Source organism: Sciurus vulgaris, assembly GCF_902686455.1.
Source record: "Sciurus vulgaris genome assembly, chromosome: 9".
In the NCBI taxonomy this organism is placed as follows: Eukaryota; Metazoa; Chordata; class Mammalia; order Rodentia; family Sciuridae; genus Sciurus; species Sciurus vulgaris.
This window is the reverse complement of record NC_136469.1, coordinates 59,577,751-59,596,861: the sequence shown is the minus strand read 5'-3', so window position 1 is coordinate 59,596,861 and position 19,111 is coordinate 59,577,751. Positions and strand designations below refer to the sequence as shown.

At 39.9% G+C, this 19,111-nt stretch overlaps 1 protein-coding gene across 2 annotated transcripts in view; it reads left to right on the top strand.

Moving 5' to 3' along the window:
- LOC306669710 (uncharacterized protein) overlaps window positions 1-19,111 on the top strand; it is a 130,774-nt gene that overhangs the window by 73,506 nt on the left and 38,157 nt on the right. The window contains exon 2 of one of the 2 annotated variants that reach the window (XR_013766205.1): window positions 2,393-2,543. Coding sequence is in view for 1 of the 2 variants with exons in the window: in XM_079153849.1 (XP_079009975.1) it covers window positions 2,393-2,405 (13 nt within the window). In the remaining variant the exon portion in view is untranslated. Of the gene's footprint in view, window positions 1-2,392; window positions 3,142-19,111 lie in introns of those variants that run through there. The other variant, XM_079153849.1, reaches the window with a different exon arrangement.

Sequence of the window (19,111 nt, the reverse complement as noted above, 5' to 3'; positions counted from 1 at the left end):
CTCCTTCAAGAATTTTCTTTTTTTTTTTTTTTGAGAATCTCTATCTCTTTTTTGAAATGATCTTTTCCTATAGGTGCTCTTTCAGCTTATTGGTATTATCATTCATTGCCTGCATTTGCTCTCTTATCTCATCCTTTGCTTCGGGAATCATCTTAATCATGTGTAATCTGAAGTCCTTTTCTGACATTTCTTCTAACATACTGTCATTGGATTCTATTACTATAGAATCTAGATTTGTTTGGATCATTTTCTTCCCTTGTTTTTTCATGTTGTTCATGTATCTTCCCCTCTAGCAGTGCAGATCTGGGGTATTGCAGATTTCCCCCTATAGGCTTATAGTGGCCCTATAGGTTTCCAAAACCCTTTCTTTAATGGGAGATGAATATTAGCAGTGCCCAAATCAGACACTATGCAATCCTAGACCAAATAGCCCCTATGGGGACAATAACAAAATTGTCATAATAAACAAAATGAGTTCAAATATTATCTTCAGTAAAACAAACAGGTTTGTAATAAGGTCGGCAGTTTCTAATGGAGGACAAAGAGGATGCAGAGTGATGTAGAATGTGACTGTTAATGGAATAAGAAAAGAATATACAGAAGTTCTAGAAAATAGAAAGGGTGAGAGTGTAATCAAAAGAAATCGGATGTTAGCATGCAAAAAAGGGAGAAAGAGACTCTGAGTGAACAGGTAAACAAAAGGAAAAGAGAGCAAGAAAAGTAAAGAAATAAAAACTTAAATTTTTTAAAAAGGAGAAAAAAGTAAATCTACTGTATAACAGTCATATACTAGTGAAACCTCCCAGTGTTCAGTAACCTGATGTATGAGAAGTACCTGACAATGAGCTTCAAGCCTCCAGCAGGCATCTCAGGATGGGATTTGCCCCACCTAATGATTGGAGCTCTGGCTTCCAGGATTATCCAAGATGGCCGCTCTGGCTTCCAAATGTGTTGGCAAATGGGGAGCTGCAGCTCAGGGGTGGACGTGGTCCGCTGGAGGTCCTGGAGACGGGATGTGGTTGGTCCAGCAGGGGTCCTGGAGGTCTGGTGTGTTTGTGTGGTTGTAGGATCCTGGAGGCCGGGCGCAATCAGTCGGTCTGGGGTTCCGGTGGTACAGCACAGTCAGTTGGTCTGGGGATCCTGGTGGCAGGGAGCAGTCAGTCGATGTGAGGGCCCCAGAGGCAGGGAGTGATCGGTCGGGCTGAGGGATCCTGGAGATGGGGTCAGTCTGTTCGGCCAGGGGTCCTACGGGGCCTGGCTGTTGTCTCAAAATGGTGGCAGCCACGTGTCTCAAACCTGCAGGTACTGTAACAGTGAACTTCCAGGTAACAGCAGGCAGCTGGTGCTCCACTGGCAGTTGGCGATCAGTTTGCTGACTGTTGTGGGAGGATCGGAGAGGTAACCTCAAGCATTGGATGATGGATAGGAGTAAGGCAGGCGATGGACAGGTGAGAGGCAGGCAAATGGCGGATGATAGACCCTGACAGTGAACCTATTATTTTCTTAACTGAGTGTTTTTTTTCTCATTGAATCATATAACTGATGATATTTTGGGGTATTGACTGCTAAGAACAATCTCCTTCTTCTTCTTTTTCTTTTTCTTCTTCTTCTTCTTTTTCTCCTCCTCCTCCTCCTCCTCCTCCTTCTTCCTTTCTTTCAGAGAAAGGGTCTCATGCTGCATGTAGTGGTACACAACTATAATCCCAGTGACTTGGGAGGCTGAGCTGGGAGGATCTCAAGTTTGTAGCCAGCCTCAGCAATTTAGTGAGGCCCTAGGTAACATAGCGAGACCCTGTCTCAAAATTAGAAAAAGGACTAGGGATATGGCTCAGTGGTTAAGCACCCCTGGTTTCAATTCCCAGTGTGAAAAAAAATTTAAAAAGAGAAAGGGTCTCTACCTGTAATTCCAGCTACTCAGGAGGCTGAGTCCCAAGGATCACAAATTTGATGCCAGCCTAGGCAATTTAGTAAGATCCTGTCTTTAAAAAAAAGAAAGGGCTGGGGATGTACCTCAATGGTAGAGTGTCCCTGGATTCAATCACTAGTACTGCAAAAACAACAAAACACAAGGTCTAGCAACATTGCCTCAGGCTGGCCCCGAATCCCTGGTTGCAAACAATCTTCCTGCCTTAGTCTTCCAAGTAGTTGGAACTATAGATTCCATCTATAGGCTACCATCTCTGGATTATTTTTTATATTTATCTTTACTCCAATTTCCTTAGAGTCCTTTTCTTGTTGTTTTGTTTTTTGTGGCATCTCCTCGCAACCCATGGCATCTTTGTAAGCCACTTCAAAATCATTTTGTATTGAGGTATGACATAACAATAAATTAATAATCACAGTCACAAATTGATTATATCACAGCATTTTTTTTTTTTTTTTCTTTTTGCAGTGGTAGGGATTGAACCCAGGGCCTTGTGCATGTGAGGCAAGCACTTTACCAACTGAGCTACATCTTCAGCCCCTGCAAGTTGTATTCACAGCCTTTTCTTCTCTATCAACCCCTGGTTACAGTTACTCTTCAATCTAATGATCCTTACAAGGTAAGGACACTTAAAACAGATTTGTAAAGAAATACTGTTTCTTAATGTTGCCATATTCAACACTGTATCCCCAGCTAAATACCTTACACATATAGGTATATAATGCACTTATTGAATGGGTACAAATTTACCCTTACAAATTTACCCTTACATCACAGATTTACATTTCTTCATGCTTACATGAAATTGAAACCTAGAATGGGCTTTCTTTATCCTTTTCACTTGTCCAGATCGTAAGACCCAGGTCAAATGTCACTCTCACTCTGAAGCTTACCTTGATCCTTAGTCCAAACAAGGAGCTCCCTCTTCCAAGAGCTATGTAATTTACTGTTGTTTTCCTGGGCATGCCCTTGACATTCCTCTTTCTGTTGGTGGTTATCCTTGATCAAGAGCACAAGCTCAACTGCACATGGTGATGCTTGCTGGTACCCAGCTACTTGTGATACTGAGGAAGGAGGATTTCAAGTTGTAATTTCAGCAGCTTAGCAAGATCCTGTCTCAAAACAGGAAAAGGAGCACAAGATTTGGAGTCAAGAAGGTTTGGGGTCCAATTTTATTTGGGCCACTTTCTAGCTATATGATTTTAAAACATTACTTATCTTCTCTAGTACTGTTAACCTTTACCATAAAATGGGAAAATTAAGGTGTTTTGCTTCAACAGATCATGTGTGTGTGTATATGTATCTTATTACCTGGATATGTGGCTGGCCTGACATTTTTTTCCAAATCAAATTCAGTAACCACCTCTTGTTGAATCAGCAGGAAATTATTCCAGGGCTATGAGTGAAGTCCTATTCCTGTAATTCTTGATGACTCACCTGGCTGACAGAAGCTGCTAGAGTTGTGTCTATCGATGATTCCTGGTGAATGTAGTTGTGATTAAATATTGTCTAGGTTTCATGACTCGCCAATAACATGGAGGAAGGTAAGAAGATTTACTGTTACTAGGGAACACTGCGTAACACAGCTTTAAACTCTCCTTTGGATTCCCTTTTGTCGTTTTTTCTTTATTTCCCTTCTTTTTATTCTGTAGCATTAGTCCTTCTTTTCACACTTCTTTTCCTAAGAATATGTTATATTTACCAGAATTAATTTATTTTCAAGGGAGTACTGTAGTTTATTATTTTTGGAAGTCCTCAAGATAATCTCTAACATCTTTGAACTACATGTTAGGACATATTTTCAACCTTCTAAATGCAAATGCATGAGAATCTTATGAAAAACTTTTGAGTCTCAACATCCTGAAAAAGAGATTAATTCAACTCATTGTCTCATGAGAGATGATTTAAAATTATCACCTGAGATGCTTTTTTATCCACAAAATAACTAGAAATAACAAGATTAAAAAAAAAAAAAAACCTAATCAGTGTATCTTTCGAATTTTTTCTTTTCCTTTCTTTCTGTGTATGTGTGTGTATGTGTGTGTGTGTTATTGGGGATCAAACCCAGGGTGTCATTCATGGTAGGCAAGCCCCCTACCACTGATCTTATATCTCCAGTCATTTTCTTAAAATTTTATTTTGAGACAAGAGCTCATTAAGTTGCTCAGTCTAGTCTCAAACTTGTGATCCTCCTACCTCAACTTTGCAAGTTGCTGGGATTGCCTTCGAGAATTTTTTAAATGAATATACGATTAATAAAAGAAGAGTGCTTCAAACACAAAGTCTGGTACATCAGTGTAGGATCCTCATTTTCATAACTGGAATGGATCTCCACCTATTCTGGTTCTTGCAGGACATCTGGGGAGCCTTCGGAGATCAATCTAATCATCTTGCTTTCTAAAATCCCACTGGCTCCTTCTGGTAACCTATTAAACCCAGCATGAAAGGCTTTACCTAAACCGGCTCCTGTTGAAAACAAGGCGACATCTGTGCAGCCATGTTGTATGAACAAGCCATTTCGGGAACTGGCCTGTAAAACCTTCCCCCAGGAAAGGGCGCACAGGTGCTACCCTCAAGAGCCAATACAGGACAAACAGGACGTACTGGGCCCCCGGGGTTTATCAAGGCTGTTAAGAGATATCTGTTCGAGAAATGGGCAGCTGTCCGGAAACCTTATCTATCAAGGTCAGGGGAGGGGGACTAGCCCCGACTCATCTCCTGCATAGTTCACCCCCTCCCTCCTCCCTTCTTCCCTCCAGGACCATTCAGTTCTGGTGGGACCCAGTGAGATTCAAATAAATTCGCAGGACCCAACCAAAAGAGAACAAATGTTTAGCTGTTCCAATGTTAACCAATAATGTACAGGTCTTTGTATGTGAATGATTGGAAATTTCTTAAGTAGAGGGCTTTCTCATCCCTCGGGGCCGCTCCCCACTCAGCCATGGTAGTGGTCTGAGAGGCTGGTTCCGGTCCAGGTTCGAGCTTGCAATAAAACCTCGTTGTGTGATTTGCATTGCTGTGTATGCACTCGACTCTCTGGGGATCGGTCAATATTGAACCCCAATAGCTCCCAATAACCTCCCTTGCCTGCGTTTCAGTCCGGAAGCATGGGCTCAGGAGCTCTAGCAGCAATGCCCCCCACTGTCACTGCTTCCACATGAGGACTCTTTCCTCTCCTTTTTTTTTTTAAATACCTTAATTTTTAGGTGGTGCTGAGGATCGAACCTGGGGCCTCACACATGCTAGGCGAAGCACTCTACCACTGAGCCACAACCCCAGCCCTCTTTCCTCTCCTTGCTCATTCATTCAGACAGAGCCAGCCCAAATGGCATTCCTCTCCGTGTTTCTGTAAGCAATTATTCTTTTTGGGAGGTACAGATTAATAACTTACACATAACTTTTGCATAGCACCTATTATGCTGGCTAGTATTTTTTCCATTTGAAAATTTCTGATTACTTAATCTTAAATATATTTAGTATGAATATTAATGAAAATTATCTTTTTTATACTTATTTATAAAGAATATTGTATCTTCTAATTCATATTATTGTTATTATATCATTAATATTATGTTTGCAGAACTGGGATTGAAACCAGGTCTTGCACATGCATTGTCAACATTCTATTACTGAACTCCATTCCTTTTAATTTTATTTTGAGACAGGGTTTTGCTAGGTTGCTGAGACTGTCCTTGAACTTGTGGTCTTTCTTCTCAGCCTCCCCAATAGCTGAGATTACAGGCGTGAACCACCATACCTGGCTTGTATTCTCTAATAATTTTAAAATAAGTTTAAATCATGCTGAGTTTTACAACTATAAGTCTTGGAAACCACATTTTAAATGTTACTCCTTGTGCAGACCTGTACTTTGAAAGGATATAAAGGATATGTGTTGTTCCGAGGTGCCCAGGCTGCCAGTAAACTCCTCGGTGGCTATCAGCTTGTCAGTGGAGCTGCTGTTCACATTCCCTGTTGATCACTTAAACTGATCTTTTTGGTTAGTAGGGGGACCGAGAGTACCCCACAGAATGCTGTAACCATGGTGACGAGATGCCCTATTTTAACTTTCAACAGAAAAGATGAGATGCTGTAGCACTTCTGTGCCTGTGTTTCCCAGTGGGATTTGGGGAGTCATTCAAGCATTTTAAGCTTATAGAATCAGGCCTGAACAGATAATTATTTTCCTTTATCTGGGTGCTTTTTTACATTCGGGGTGGTGAATGGAACAGTGCATACAGTCCATGACTAGCCAAATATGAGGTCTAGGGCAAACCAGGGAGGCTTTTCATTCTTATGCACTGACTGGGGAAAACTCCTCTAAACCGTAGATTTTAATTTTTAAAAAAATTTGTGTACTTACTCTAAATAATGTCTATGTGCTTTTCTCTTTGTGTGCTGAAATAAAAACTGTTACAAGAAATGATGTGAGTCTTATAGAAAATCAAAATATTCATTCGGACTATGTTTCAACCCAGATTTAGTCTTAGACCTAGTTAGGATGAGCATAAGTATACATTTGAGGGTACAGAGGCTACTGAGAAGATGCCATGTCCAAAATCCTCCCTTTTCTTTAAAAATTTGACTTGCTGGAGCTATCCTCTCCAAGGTTTAAAAGCCATTACAATGTAAGCATCTCTGGAAAGGCATCACAGTAGGGAAGAGGCTGAGATTCAGTGGCCTGTGAAATAAAGCTGGTTTGTAGTTGTGTTTATTTGGTCTGAAGAGTGTCATATATTGTTTTCTGAACTAACATTTAATCATAAGGAGGCTTCACATAAAACCTATGTTACTTTAAACAACAGGGGATGTGGGAAAACTAAACTCTCCCAAGACTAGAGTTGGAAGGTTGCTGTCTTATTTAAAAGGGCCGAATTCTCTTGAATTTGTCACAGTTTCTGCCCTCCCACTATGACTTCAGATACAGTGCTTTAGACCTTCCTCACTCATTTACTCACACTCCCCATTCCTGTAGATGAAAGCCCAGTGCCTCAGTAACCATGCCAACACCAAGGCTTAGGATACAGCGTCTGCTTCATTTTCAGCCTGACTTTGCTTCATCTCTAGGATATTGGTAAGAACATTAAGGCTTTTCCATGCCTCTTTCTTCTGCTGTTCCTACCCCCTTTTCCTCTTGGGATACTATTAGAAAATAAACACAGCAAAAAAAATTAAACAGAATATGTATTTCCAGTAGCTGTTCTTTGAGCATTCACTCCAACTCTTACTGTTTACATTTCTAGCACAAATACACACATACATTCATACATAAAGGTGCCAAAGAAATACCACTCATACTTGAGGCTGGGTTGAACTGAATCTTGGAGTTTTCCCAGGCCATGGAGTGTTACCTCCAGTGGGAGGGGGCACATTGTGGATTGGCACAACTCAGCAGAATCAAGTCAAGGCATGGAACTTATTCCATAAGTATAGGAAGTGTGAGAAAACCTGAATAATTGGTTCCCAAACCTCCCTCTCCAGAGAAGAGGCACTGTTTAAGATTTATCTGATCATGTTGTGTAATATATTTTTGAGAACCAAAGCATGATAATCGAATTGCAAAGAACAGAGGCATTGGGTACAGACTGGAGGTGCTTTGAGACTGGGAGGGGTCCTATGGGAGATACCTTTCTTTCTTTCTTGGAAGTTCTTGAATCTTAAGCATTTTTCAAGTCATCTAATTTTCCTCTTTGTCCAAATCACTAATGTGTTTAATAATTTTCTGAAATATCTTCAGATTTTTTTTTTTTTTTTAAACCGGGGATTGAACTCAGGGTTCGCTTAACCACTAAGCCACATCCCCAGCCCTTTTTTTTATATTTATTTAGAGACAGATTCTCACCAAGCTGCTTAGAGCCTCGCTAAGTTGCTGAGGCTGACTTTGAACTCACAATCCTCCTGCCTCAGCCTCCTGAGCTGCTGGGATTATAGGCGGGGTCCGCCACCACACTGGGCTATCTTAAGATATTTATTTTACAGTTTGTGAAAAAGCTTAAAATGCAGAAATTTGTGTAATATGTTGGGGGCATAAATACTTGCATTCATTTACATAAAGCCATATGCGGACCAGGTGAAGTGGTACACCTTGTAATCCCAGCTACTTAGATGTTGAGGCAGGAGGATTGCAAACGCAAGGTCAACCTGGGCAACTTAATGAGAACCTGTCTCAAAATAAATCTAAAAAACAAGTAGCTCAGAGTTAGAGCACTCCTGGTTCACCTCTCAATACTGCAATAATAAAGAAAAGAAATGACAGTTCGAGCCCCAGTGGAACCATTTCGTGCGTGCTGGTGTTTGCTGGGGCTGGGGCTATAGCTCAGTTGGTAGAGTGCTTGCCTTGCAAGCACAAGGCCCTGGGTTCAATCCTCAGTACCGCAAAAAAAAAAAAAAAAAAAAAAAAAAAAAAAAGAAATGACAGAATACAGGGGTAGGGAGAGGGGTGAGGAGGGAGAGAAGGAGGGACCTGTATGTGGTGGTCATGAGGTGCATCAACCAGGTGTCCCTTTAAGGAGAACCTGCTGTGGGTTGGGTGTGGTGGTCAGGCCTGTAATCCTAGCTACTCGGGAGACTGAGTAGGTAGAATTCCAAATTCAAGTGTAGCCTGGGCAATTTAGCAAGACCTTATCTCAAAGTAAAATTAAAACGAAAGGGCTAGGGATGTAACTTTGTGAGAGAGCATTAACCTAGCATATGTGAGACCCTGGGTTCAATACCCAACTGTGCAAAAACACACAAACAAAAAGAGAACCAGTGGTGGGGAGAAAACCACTGACAGCTGGGGGTGACCCTCAGGATCCACTACTGCAAGGATATGAGGTCATACTTTCCAGGCTGCTCCCAAGCCCCTCATGATTCCAGTCCGTGTGCCAGAGTTGGCTCAGGTTGTGTGGCAACTCCCCAATGGACCAGCTGAGATTTTCTTTCTTTCTTTCTTTCTTTCTTTCTTTCTTTCTTTCTTTCTTTTTCTTTCTTTCTTTCTTTCTTTCTTTCTTTCTTTCTTCCTTCCTTTCCTCCTTCCTTCCTTCCTTTCCTTCCTTTCTTTCTTTCTTTCTTTCTTTCTTTTTTATAAGTAGTGAGTATTGAATCCAGGGGCACTTAACCACATCCCGTCCCTTTTTTATATTTTATTAGAGATAGGGTCAGCTAAGTTGCTTAGGGGTCTTGATAAATTGCTGAGGAACTCGCAATCCTCCTGCCTCAGACTCCTGAGATCACAGGCCCTCCACCTGAGATTTCTAAGACAGGAGTCTTTCTTTGTGTAAGCACAAAAGGATGGAAGGCAGACCTCCACGAATCAGAGAAGCCTTTATTCCTTCGTGAACTCGGGTGCCGTTGGGGTCCATTTTCTAGATGGAGAAAATGGTCCTCAGTTACAGAGGGGATTTTGGTTTTATAGGGTACAATGATGTAATCATTGGGAGCTGTGTACATGCAGTTTTGACCGTCAGGGGTTCCCTAGTTGAACAGGTTAAAACTTTAATTTAGGAAGGTAGTTAAAAGGTTGAAGTTCATTGTCGTCTGGGTAGGTAAGAGTCCAGATCCCAGGGATGAGTACTCAAATCTTGCCCACTGGTATTTGCTGTGTTTCTGTTTAGGACTAATTAACCAAGGGGGAAGGTCATGGTTTAGGGCCCAGCGTTAAGTATCTTCCCCTTTCCCCCAGGGCCCATTGTTCTTTGGCTACTTTCCCCTTCCTCCTCCTGAGCTGCACCTCTCTTCATTTTTCTTTGGAGAGCTGTCTTTTAGGAATATTATTTTTCATAACCCTTCACGATGAGACTTTTCCCAGTCTTTCTTCCCACAGGTGTCAGATTTATAGCATGATCGGAAATCTCTTCCTGCCTTCTCCTCTTTCTTCTCATAGGTATTTCCTCCATAAGTCTCCTGAACCTCTAGTCATGTTATAGCTTCTGCTTCTTGGAGATCAAATTGACATTTTGTAAATAACCAAGTATTACTTACAGGGATCAAGAGGAATTATGCAAAAATACCATACTGAAGACTTGAGGAGGACTATGTGGGTATTGTAAAAAGAACACAAAATGATCAGATAAGCTTTTCTGTCAATCATCACAGATATTGTCTCTAGACAGTGTAAAGATCCAATTGAAATATACAGTAAGGGGGTAATTGCTGCTTTTTGGCAGAAATACTGCACCAAAATCTGATGGAGACCAGGCATAAACTCATGAAGTGCTAAATAGAAATACAAAATAAATAATAACAATAGATATGGCAATAAATATAAAAAGCATCAATGATAAGTGCCAAATTAGAGCGAGGAGGGAGAGAACACCTCGAACTCTAGAAGGCCTAGGGAATTTTTTAAAATAGACTTTGTTACTAAAAGCTGGTATCCCAGCTTGTTTTAGTCAGTTTTTTTGCTGATCAAAAGATCTGATAAGAACAATTAGAGGAGAAGTTTATTTGGGGGCTCAAGGTTTCCGAGGTCTCAGTGCATAGATGGCTGACTCCATTACTCTTGGCCTAAAATGTGGCAGCATATCACAGCGGAAGACTGTGGTGGGGGAAATCAGCTGTGTATATGGCACCAGGAAGAAGAGAGAGTCTAAGCTCAGCTCACAAAATATATACTCCAAAGTCATATCCCAACAGCCCTCCTCCTCCAACTATACCCTACCTGCCTACAGTCACAAGTTCAGCTAATCCCTATCAGAGAATAACACACTGATTAGGTTAATGTTCTCATAACCCAATCATTTCACCTCTAAACTTTCTTGCATTGTCTCATACATAAACTTTTGGGGATACCTAATAATAACACAACTGAATAAGGGATAGTTATTTTTTATGATTGGAGAAGTAGCTATAATACATAAAGTTAAAGGGATTGTATAAATGTTAGGGAAGGTAGTTACCAAGCAATATTTTAGAGTTATCTTTTCCAGTGGGTCTCAAGACCTCTGAGGAATCATGCTATCTGTAAGAAATTTTAAAATAGGAAGTGGAGCAAGATGGCAGCTAGGTAAAATTTTCCAGCAATTCTATATCCACAGACTAACTGGTATGAAAGCTATTCACATACCAAACTGCCATCACAACTAATAAAGCCATATGAAAGATTATAGCACCTGGATTTTGTTGAATAAAAAAAGAACACACTCTGAAGAAGGCAGGAAGAAAAGAGTAGTGGCACTATTCATTCCAACTCCAAGCAGTGGGCAGAGAGATTCCTTCTGATTGAGGGAATTAAGTCCAGGCATTAGACTTGAAGACCAGTACCCGCCCTAGTGCTGGAAAGAACCCCATGATCCTTACTCCTAGGCCATTATGCACAATCTGAACCACTGGTGCACCAGGCCACTGATTACCTTCATACCTCTCTCCCAACTTTGAAGAGCAGAGGGGGAAGCAAGACCCTCGCTTCAAACAAAAGTCTGGGTCTTCAAAAAGATAAACAAAATAGGCAAACCCTTAGCTTGAAGAATTAGGAAAAAGAGAAAAAACTTAAATAGATAAAGTCAGAGATCAAAAGGGAGCTTCTATGACTGACACCACAGTTTGAAATTGTTCATAGCAATGAGGACACAACATAAAAGAAAACTACAAGCTAATATCCTTGGTAAACAGAGGCAAAATCCTAAACAAATTACAACCAACATCATAGAAATACAAATGATATTTAGAAATTATTAGGAACAACTGTACACCAACAAATTTGAAAATCTTGAAGAAATGGACAAATTCCTAAACATATACACCTTACCAAGAGTGACTCATAAAGGCAAAAAAAAAAAAAAAAAAATCAATAACAAGAAATGAGATTGAATCAGTAATAAAGTCTCCCATCAAAGACATGCAGATGACATGATCATATACACAAAATCCCAAAGATGACTTCACTGTTGAGTTCTACCAAGAATTTAAAGAAGACTCAATACCATTTTTTCTTAAATTCTTCAAAAAAATTGAATGGGAGAAATTTCTTCCAAACCTATTTTACAAAGCCAACGTTATCCCGATACCAAAACCAGACAAGAATACAAGAAAAAAGAAAGCTATAAGCCAACATCCTAGGGATGCAAGGATGGCTTAAAATTCACAAATCAATGAGATGACACATCACATTAACAATATGGAGGAAAAAACCCTATAATCTCAATAGATGGAGAAAAGGCAACTTAAAAACTTTCTTCATGATAAAAATCCTGAACAAATTAGGTATTGAAGAATCCATCTTAATATCATAATGGCCATTTATGATGCGTGTTAGACTAACAGCTAACATGCAGCATGGGGAAAAGCTTAAAACTAAGATCTGGAAAAGACAAGGGTGCTCACTTTTACCACTTAATTCAACAATAGTAATAGAGGGCCTACTAAGAGCAATCAGGTCAGAGAAAGAAAAGATACTGGAATCACAAAAAAAGTTAAATCATTTGTTGTTTGCAGATGACATGATCATATATATAAAATCCCAAAGACTCCACAAAAAACTGTTAGAACTAATAAACAAATCCAACAAACAAAAATAAGTAACATTTCTATACACCAAGAGCAAACTTTCTGAAACAAATCAAGAGAGCAATCCCATTTACAATAAGTACAAAAATAAAATGCTTATGAATCAATTCAACCAAAGAAGTGAAAATCTTGGACTGGAGCTGTAGTTCAGTGGCAGAGCGCTTGCCTAGCATATGTGAGGCACTGGATTAGATCCTTAGTGCCACGAATAATAAACAAATAAAATGAAGGCATGTTGTCTAATTATAATTACAAAAAAATGAAAATAAAAAAAAAGGAGTGAAAATCTCTCCAATGAAAACTAGGAAACATCGATTAAGTAATTGTAGAGGGTACATACAAAAAAATGGAAAAACATGGGTTGGCAGAATCAATATTTTTAAAATGTCCACATTACAGAAAGCAATCTATAGATTCAATTCAATTTTTATTAAAATTCCAATGACATTTAGCACAGAACTAGAACAAACAATTCTAAAACCAGTGTGGTGATATACAAGCTGTAGAAATCAAATAGTGTGGTACTGGAATAAAAACAGACATATAGAGCAAATGGAAAAGAAGTCAGTTTTAAATGGGTTGAGGACTCAAATGTAAGACCTGAAACAATGAAACTACTAGAAGAAAATCTAGGGAGAATACTTGCAGATATTGGAATGGGAAAAGATTTTTTGGACAAAATCCCCAAAGCACAGGGAAATGGACAAGTAAGATCACATTGAACAAGAAAGTTTTTGCATAACGAAATAAACTGTCATCAGAGTGAAGAGACAACTTATGGAATGGGAGAAAATATTTGCTATTCATCTGACAAGGAATTAATATTCAGAATATATAAAAAACTCCAAAAACTACATTAGCTAAAAATCAGATAACTCAAGTAAAAAATGGGCAAAAGACTTAGGTAGACATTTCTCAAAAGCAGATATACAGATGGTCAACAGGTGTATGAGAAATGCTCAACATCACTAATCATCAGAGAAATGTAAACCAAAACCATAAGGAGACATCACCTCACTTAGGTAAGAATGACTACTCTCAAAAATACAAAAGGTAACAAGTATCAGTGAGAATGTGGAGAAAAGGGAACAATGCACATTGTTGGTGGGAATGTCAATTAGTATGGAAGTTCATTTAAAAATTAAAAACAGAACCATACATGACCCAGCAATGCTACTCCTGGGTATATGCTCAAAGGGACTGAAATCATACATCAAAGAGACATCTGCATGCCTATACACGTTGTAGCACTATTCATAATAGCCAGGAAATAGAAACAACTTAAGTGTCTGTCAACTGATGAACAAGAAAATGTAGTACACATACACATGGAATACTATTCAGCCGTACAAGAGAATGAGATTCTGTCATTCACAACAACATGGATAGAACTGGAAATCATTTGGTTAAGTGAAATAAGTTAGGCAAGAAAGATAAGTAGCATGTGATATCACTCATATGTGGAATTTAAGAAAACTGATCTCATAGAAGTTGGGAGTAGAATGGTGTTTACCAGAAACTGGGGAAAATGGGGTAAGTTAAAATGTTGATCGATGGGTACTAAGTTGCAATTGGATAGAAGTGAGATGTTTTAGTGTGCTATTGCAGAATAGGGTGACTGTAGAAAGGTATTTACTATATACATATTTGAAAGGATAGATATGTTTAACCTGATTTTGTTATTGAACCAGGCCCATTTCACCTATGATATACTATCACAAACACTGAACCAGCGAGTTTTGCAAAAGAGAAAGAGATTATTCATGAAATGGCCTGATTATTTGGTTGGTGTTTATGGGATAAAGAAGTAGGGTGGACTAAGCCATACAGAAAAGTAAGACAGAGTGAAATGCTTATATAAGCAAACTTAATGGCTCTTCACAGAGCCCATGTGCAGAAAATGACAATGTGAGCATGCTCCTAGGGTTGAGTTTCACCCTCTGACATCAAGTCATCCATTGAACTCTTGCACAGGTTCCAGTGAAGGGTTGGTGGTTTCAACAGGTTTGAGCTAACTCCAAGTTCCTGAAAAACAATTTAGACTATTGTTGCCATGTGACCTACATGCCAGAGGTGTTATTTATAGCAGAGCGAATGGGAATATGTTGCTTAACTATGTAATATCTAAAATTGGTGATAAAAGCTAACTAAACGCAAGTGAAGTTAGAGGGTTTATTCAGATTTTCTCTTGGCTTCATTTGCACAATATATACATGTATCAAAACATCATTAAGATATAGAATTTTTATGTTTTCATATCAGTTAAAATTAATTTTAAAAAGATATTAAAGAAATTGAAAAGTACTGTTTTCATTTTGAGTCTAATCTTTAGAAAATTAGCATTTGTGTATTTGATAATCCCTAGATCATTTTTTCACTCAATTTCTTTTGCTTCTTTTGTATTTTGTATAATTATGTTGGCATTAAATAACACCATTTCAATCATCACAGGCTGATGAGAAAAAACAGAAGTAGACTAAATATGTAAATGAAACATTCTTGTCAAGTGAAGGCAGAGTAGACATCATTTGTGCGTGGCAAAATAATTATTTTTCAGAACAGTGGTTTGAACAGAGAACACTGGTGATAAAATTGAGTAATCATAGCACAGGATAATACATATTACAATGGAAAGACATCATGTACCAAGGTGATAGGTGTGATGTGACAACTTAGATTTAACAAAACAAATTTAATTTTTATATTAATGTCATAAATTTGAATTTCCTTGTTTTTTGATTGAAGAATTCATATGTTTCATTTGGTTTTAATGTACAGGCTATATAAGCTTAAGAAGCCCATACTCAAGACTAGGGAAGTAGCTCAGTGGTAGAGTGCTTGCCAAGCATGTGCAACATCCCTGGTTCAATTCCCACTATACCACAAAGAAAAAAAAAAAAAAAAACCAATATTTACTCCTTCCTTCCTTCCTTCCTTCCTTCCTTCCTTCCTTCCTTCCTTCCTTCCTTCCTTCCTTCCTTCCTTCCTTCCTTCCGGTGGTTCTCAAGTCAGAGAGAAGTAAGAAATAGGTAGAAAGGAGACAAGAAGGAAGGCCAAGGACATAACATTTTAATTCAGAATTCCACATACCTTCTACCTGTCACTCTCCAAGCCAATCTCTCTCCCTGGCCCATCAATTCCAAATTCCTGGGAAATTTGCAAATATACCTTGTGCACTGTTTCTTAGCCCATCAATAAGTAGATTAAGCAGAGAGATACGATATTTTGAGAAACCTATAATTTAGAGGACTTTCCGGCATTATCTATTGATCTGATAATGGAGCCCCATCAATCCAAGCATGTTGAGGATGACTAGACTGTCTTTCCCATACTCACCATCACCAAGTTTCCTTTAAAATTAGGGAAGAGAAAGAAACATGTCCAATTTAAAAAATCAGTTCAGTGGCAAAGCAGCAAGGGTTGTATTCAAAACATAAAGTGGGCCACTGTTACAGACCCAGTCTCAAAAGTAAAAGATAACAAGGGCTGGGGGTGTAGCTTAGTGATAGAGCACCCCTGCATTCAATCCCCAGTTTCAGTGAAAGAATGAATGAATAAATTAATATTGAAACCCCCAAAATGTATCTCTTACTCTGGAGATGGTACATATTCTCCCTTGAATATGTGTCTACTTTCTTAAATAAACCTTTGTCTGTGCCTCTGACTGGCACATGCTGAAATTCTTTTCTATCACATAAGCCAAGGACCGTGCTGATCCTGAGCTGTTTTCCCCTTCTCACCAGGAACTCCTCAGAGCTTCTCTGGAGACACTTCTGTGATGTTGCCTGAGTCAGGGCTTGTGCATGCAAGGAAAACAGTCTTGCCACTGAGGTAGTCCCCAGACAACATGATTGACATCTCTATTTCCAGACTTCCTTTTGTCTCTTCCCCCAAAGAGGAAACTATGTGCTCCCTTTGTAACAGTGGTCATTTATGTTTTGAATATAACTCTTGCTGCTTTTCCACTGCAACTGATATTTTAAATGGACATGTTTCTTTCTCTTCCTCTCTCCTTGCTCCTCTCTAATCTCAGGAGAAAGAGGATTACCTTTCTTCCCCATCCTAGGCAGAGTTATCTGTCCCTGAGTACACCCAGCATAGGAACCAGGTAATCCTGGTTTGGGGATGGTACCAGAAGATCTCAGAAAGGACTATTTCCCCAATTAACAAGGGGATTATAACTGTAGACAGAACACATGAAATGTAGCCTTTCAGTCACCTCTTTAAAAGCCCCCAGTTCCTGCTAATGGGCAGAATCCCAGCCTTTGGAACAGGAGTCCCCTGTGTTTCTCCATTGCCAGCAAAGCAATAAATCTTTTTCCTTTTTCTCAAAACCATATCCTTGTTATTGGACTGGCATCAGGGACAAGGACCAAGTTTTTGGCAACAACTTAGCTTACCTCTGCTCCCTCCTTTCCTCTGTACTCCAAATGAGGGTCTTCTGAGCAGATGAATTGGAGAAGATACCCCCATGGTGGGTGAAACCCAACCGACTGGGTGGAATCCTGTGGATGTGATAGAGTAACCGAAAGCTCCGTCCTCATCCTCAACGCCAATCCAGTAATGAAGACAAGGTCTTGAGAAGAAGGAATATGTTTTATTGCTTTGCTATCAAAGGAGGATGACAGGAGACTCTTGTCCCGAGGACTGATTCCGCCCACCAGGGGGAACAGGGGTCTTTTAAAGAGTTGATTCAGTGAAAATGAGGTTAGGGAGGAGAGATCAGGGAGGAGCAGGTTAGGGAAAAGAAGGTCAGGAAGGAAAACTTCAGGGAAAAAAATGTTGGGGAAAAAGAAAAAAAAAAAAAAAAAACCCACGTAAGTTTTAAAGTGACAAAGGATATAGTCAAAGCATCAAGTGAATCTGTTACAAGAGGAGCACAAGCTTGATGGTAGCACTAGTGACCCCTGAACTGAGTGCTTACCTGTGTCACACAAACTCTTTAATCATACCAGGGGCTTCAATAGGATCCCTGAGGTGAAAAGAAAAGGAAAAAGATTCTTAGTTAGAAAAGCAAAATCTACATAGTAAAGAGAAGTGTGGGGCGGGAAGAGAGTTTGGGAGGATTTGGGTAATAACCTGTTGAGTAGTTTGAGGCTGGGGGGGGGGGGCACTGCAAAGACAATATGCCAGAGTTTTTAAAGTCAGAAGCAAGATTCCCATAGTGTCCTTCAGAGAGACAGAGGAAGAGCCTGGACTTCCTTTTTCTGTACTGAAAGGAGCCTGTTTTTCTGTTCTTCAGTATGAATGGGAGTGGTTGGGGTTGGGTCTTTTAATATTCTTAGTGTGCCCACCGGTTCCTCTAATCATGAACTTATTAAATGGACCCCATGGATATCTCCCAAGGACAGATATTAAATTGGGAGGTGTTATCCATACCCATTTTGAGAAAGAAACTATTTTCTCAAATAAAAAGGGGAACCTGCCCCCATCCAAAGTGTTAGAGCTATTATTTTCTGAACTAGGAGAATTAGCATTTGATTTCCTTCCTGTTCTGGTTGGCGGATTTATCAGAATAGTAAAGGAGGACTTATCAGAACAGAAAAGGAGGAGCATTAGTCTTTAGTAGTTCAGAGTCATAGTCTTTGGGGGTCACAATTCTCCAGTTGCATTAGCTAAATGGAATTTTGTTGTGGTACTGTCCTGGGGAGGAGGTGACACCTGTGCCAGGGAAGACAAGTTAGCTTCTTGTACAATGCAATTAGCTCAGCATATAAAATATAATGAAGCTGGGTGCATTAGAGGAGCACAGGTCTATAATCCCAGCAACTGGGGAGGCTGAGGCAGAAGCATCACAAGTCGAAGGCCAGCCTGGGCAAGTTAGTGAGTCACATGGTTGTATTGTCAGTTTTACATCCCAAATAATTGGAGCTGCTTGTTTCTCTCCATTGACACTACTTGTCCTCACAATTGTATTGTTAAAATAGTTTTTAATTGATGTGCTCACATTTGCTTATATCCACTCATTGAAGATCTCTGTTAAGTGCTGCTGTGGGCTGCTGTGTTAGTTGCTGCAACAAGGAACCCCATGACACAGTGCAGTCTTTGCAGGGAGTTCTTTGTTGTTGTTGTTGTTGTTTAAGCCAGGGATTGAACCCAGGGGCATTTGAGGCTGTCTTTGAACTTGTGATCCTCCTGCTTCAGCCTCCCCAGCCACTGGGATTACAGGCTTGTGCCACCATGTCCAGCCTTTGCAGAGTTTTTAATGAATGCATACAGACATTAAAAGAGTTACTAAGCAAATGATGGCTGTGAGAGGCTTAGAAATCTCATTACAGAAGAAGGGAAAGTCTTTGGAGCTCAGACAAAGGCCCCCTGAGGAGCCCTGCAGGTTTTCAGACTGAATCCCTGCTGGGGTTGAGGGGGATGCACCCAGCAAACGGCAAGCAGAAGGACAAGAATGTCCCTGCATAGGTCTGAGGGAGGCTGAGTGGTGCTCAGACGAAGGAAAGAACTAGCTTTTGGGGGATGGGTGCAGTTGGGGGGGAAGAACTCAAGTGAGGTTCACCCTCAGTCTCAGACAGAGAAGGGCCTTGTAAACCTGGGAACAATTTGGGTCTTTACTGTAAAAGCAGTTGGAAGCAGTTAGGAATTCTTATCTAGGAGGGGAAAAAATTGGCTGCAGAGATAATTCATTCTAAGTGACAGGTAATCTTTCTGAAGGATGCAAATTATGTCACTCATTTTAAAATGTTTAGTGACTTC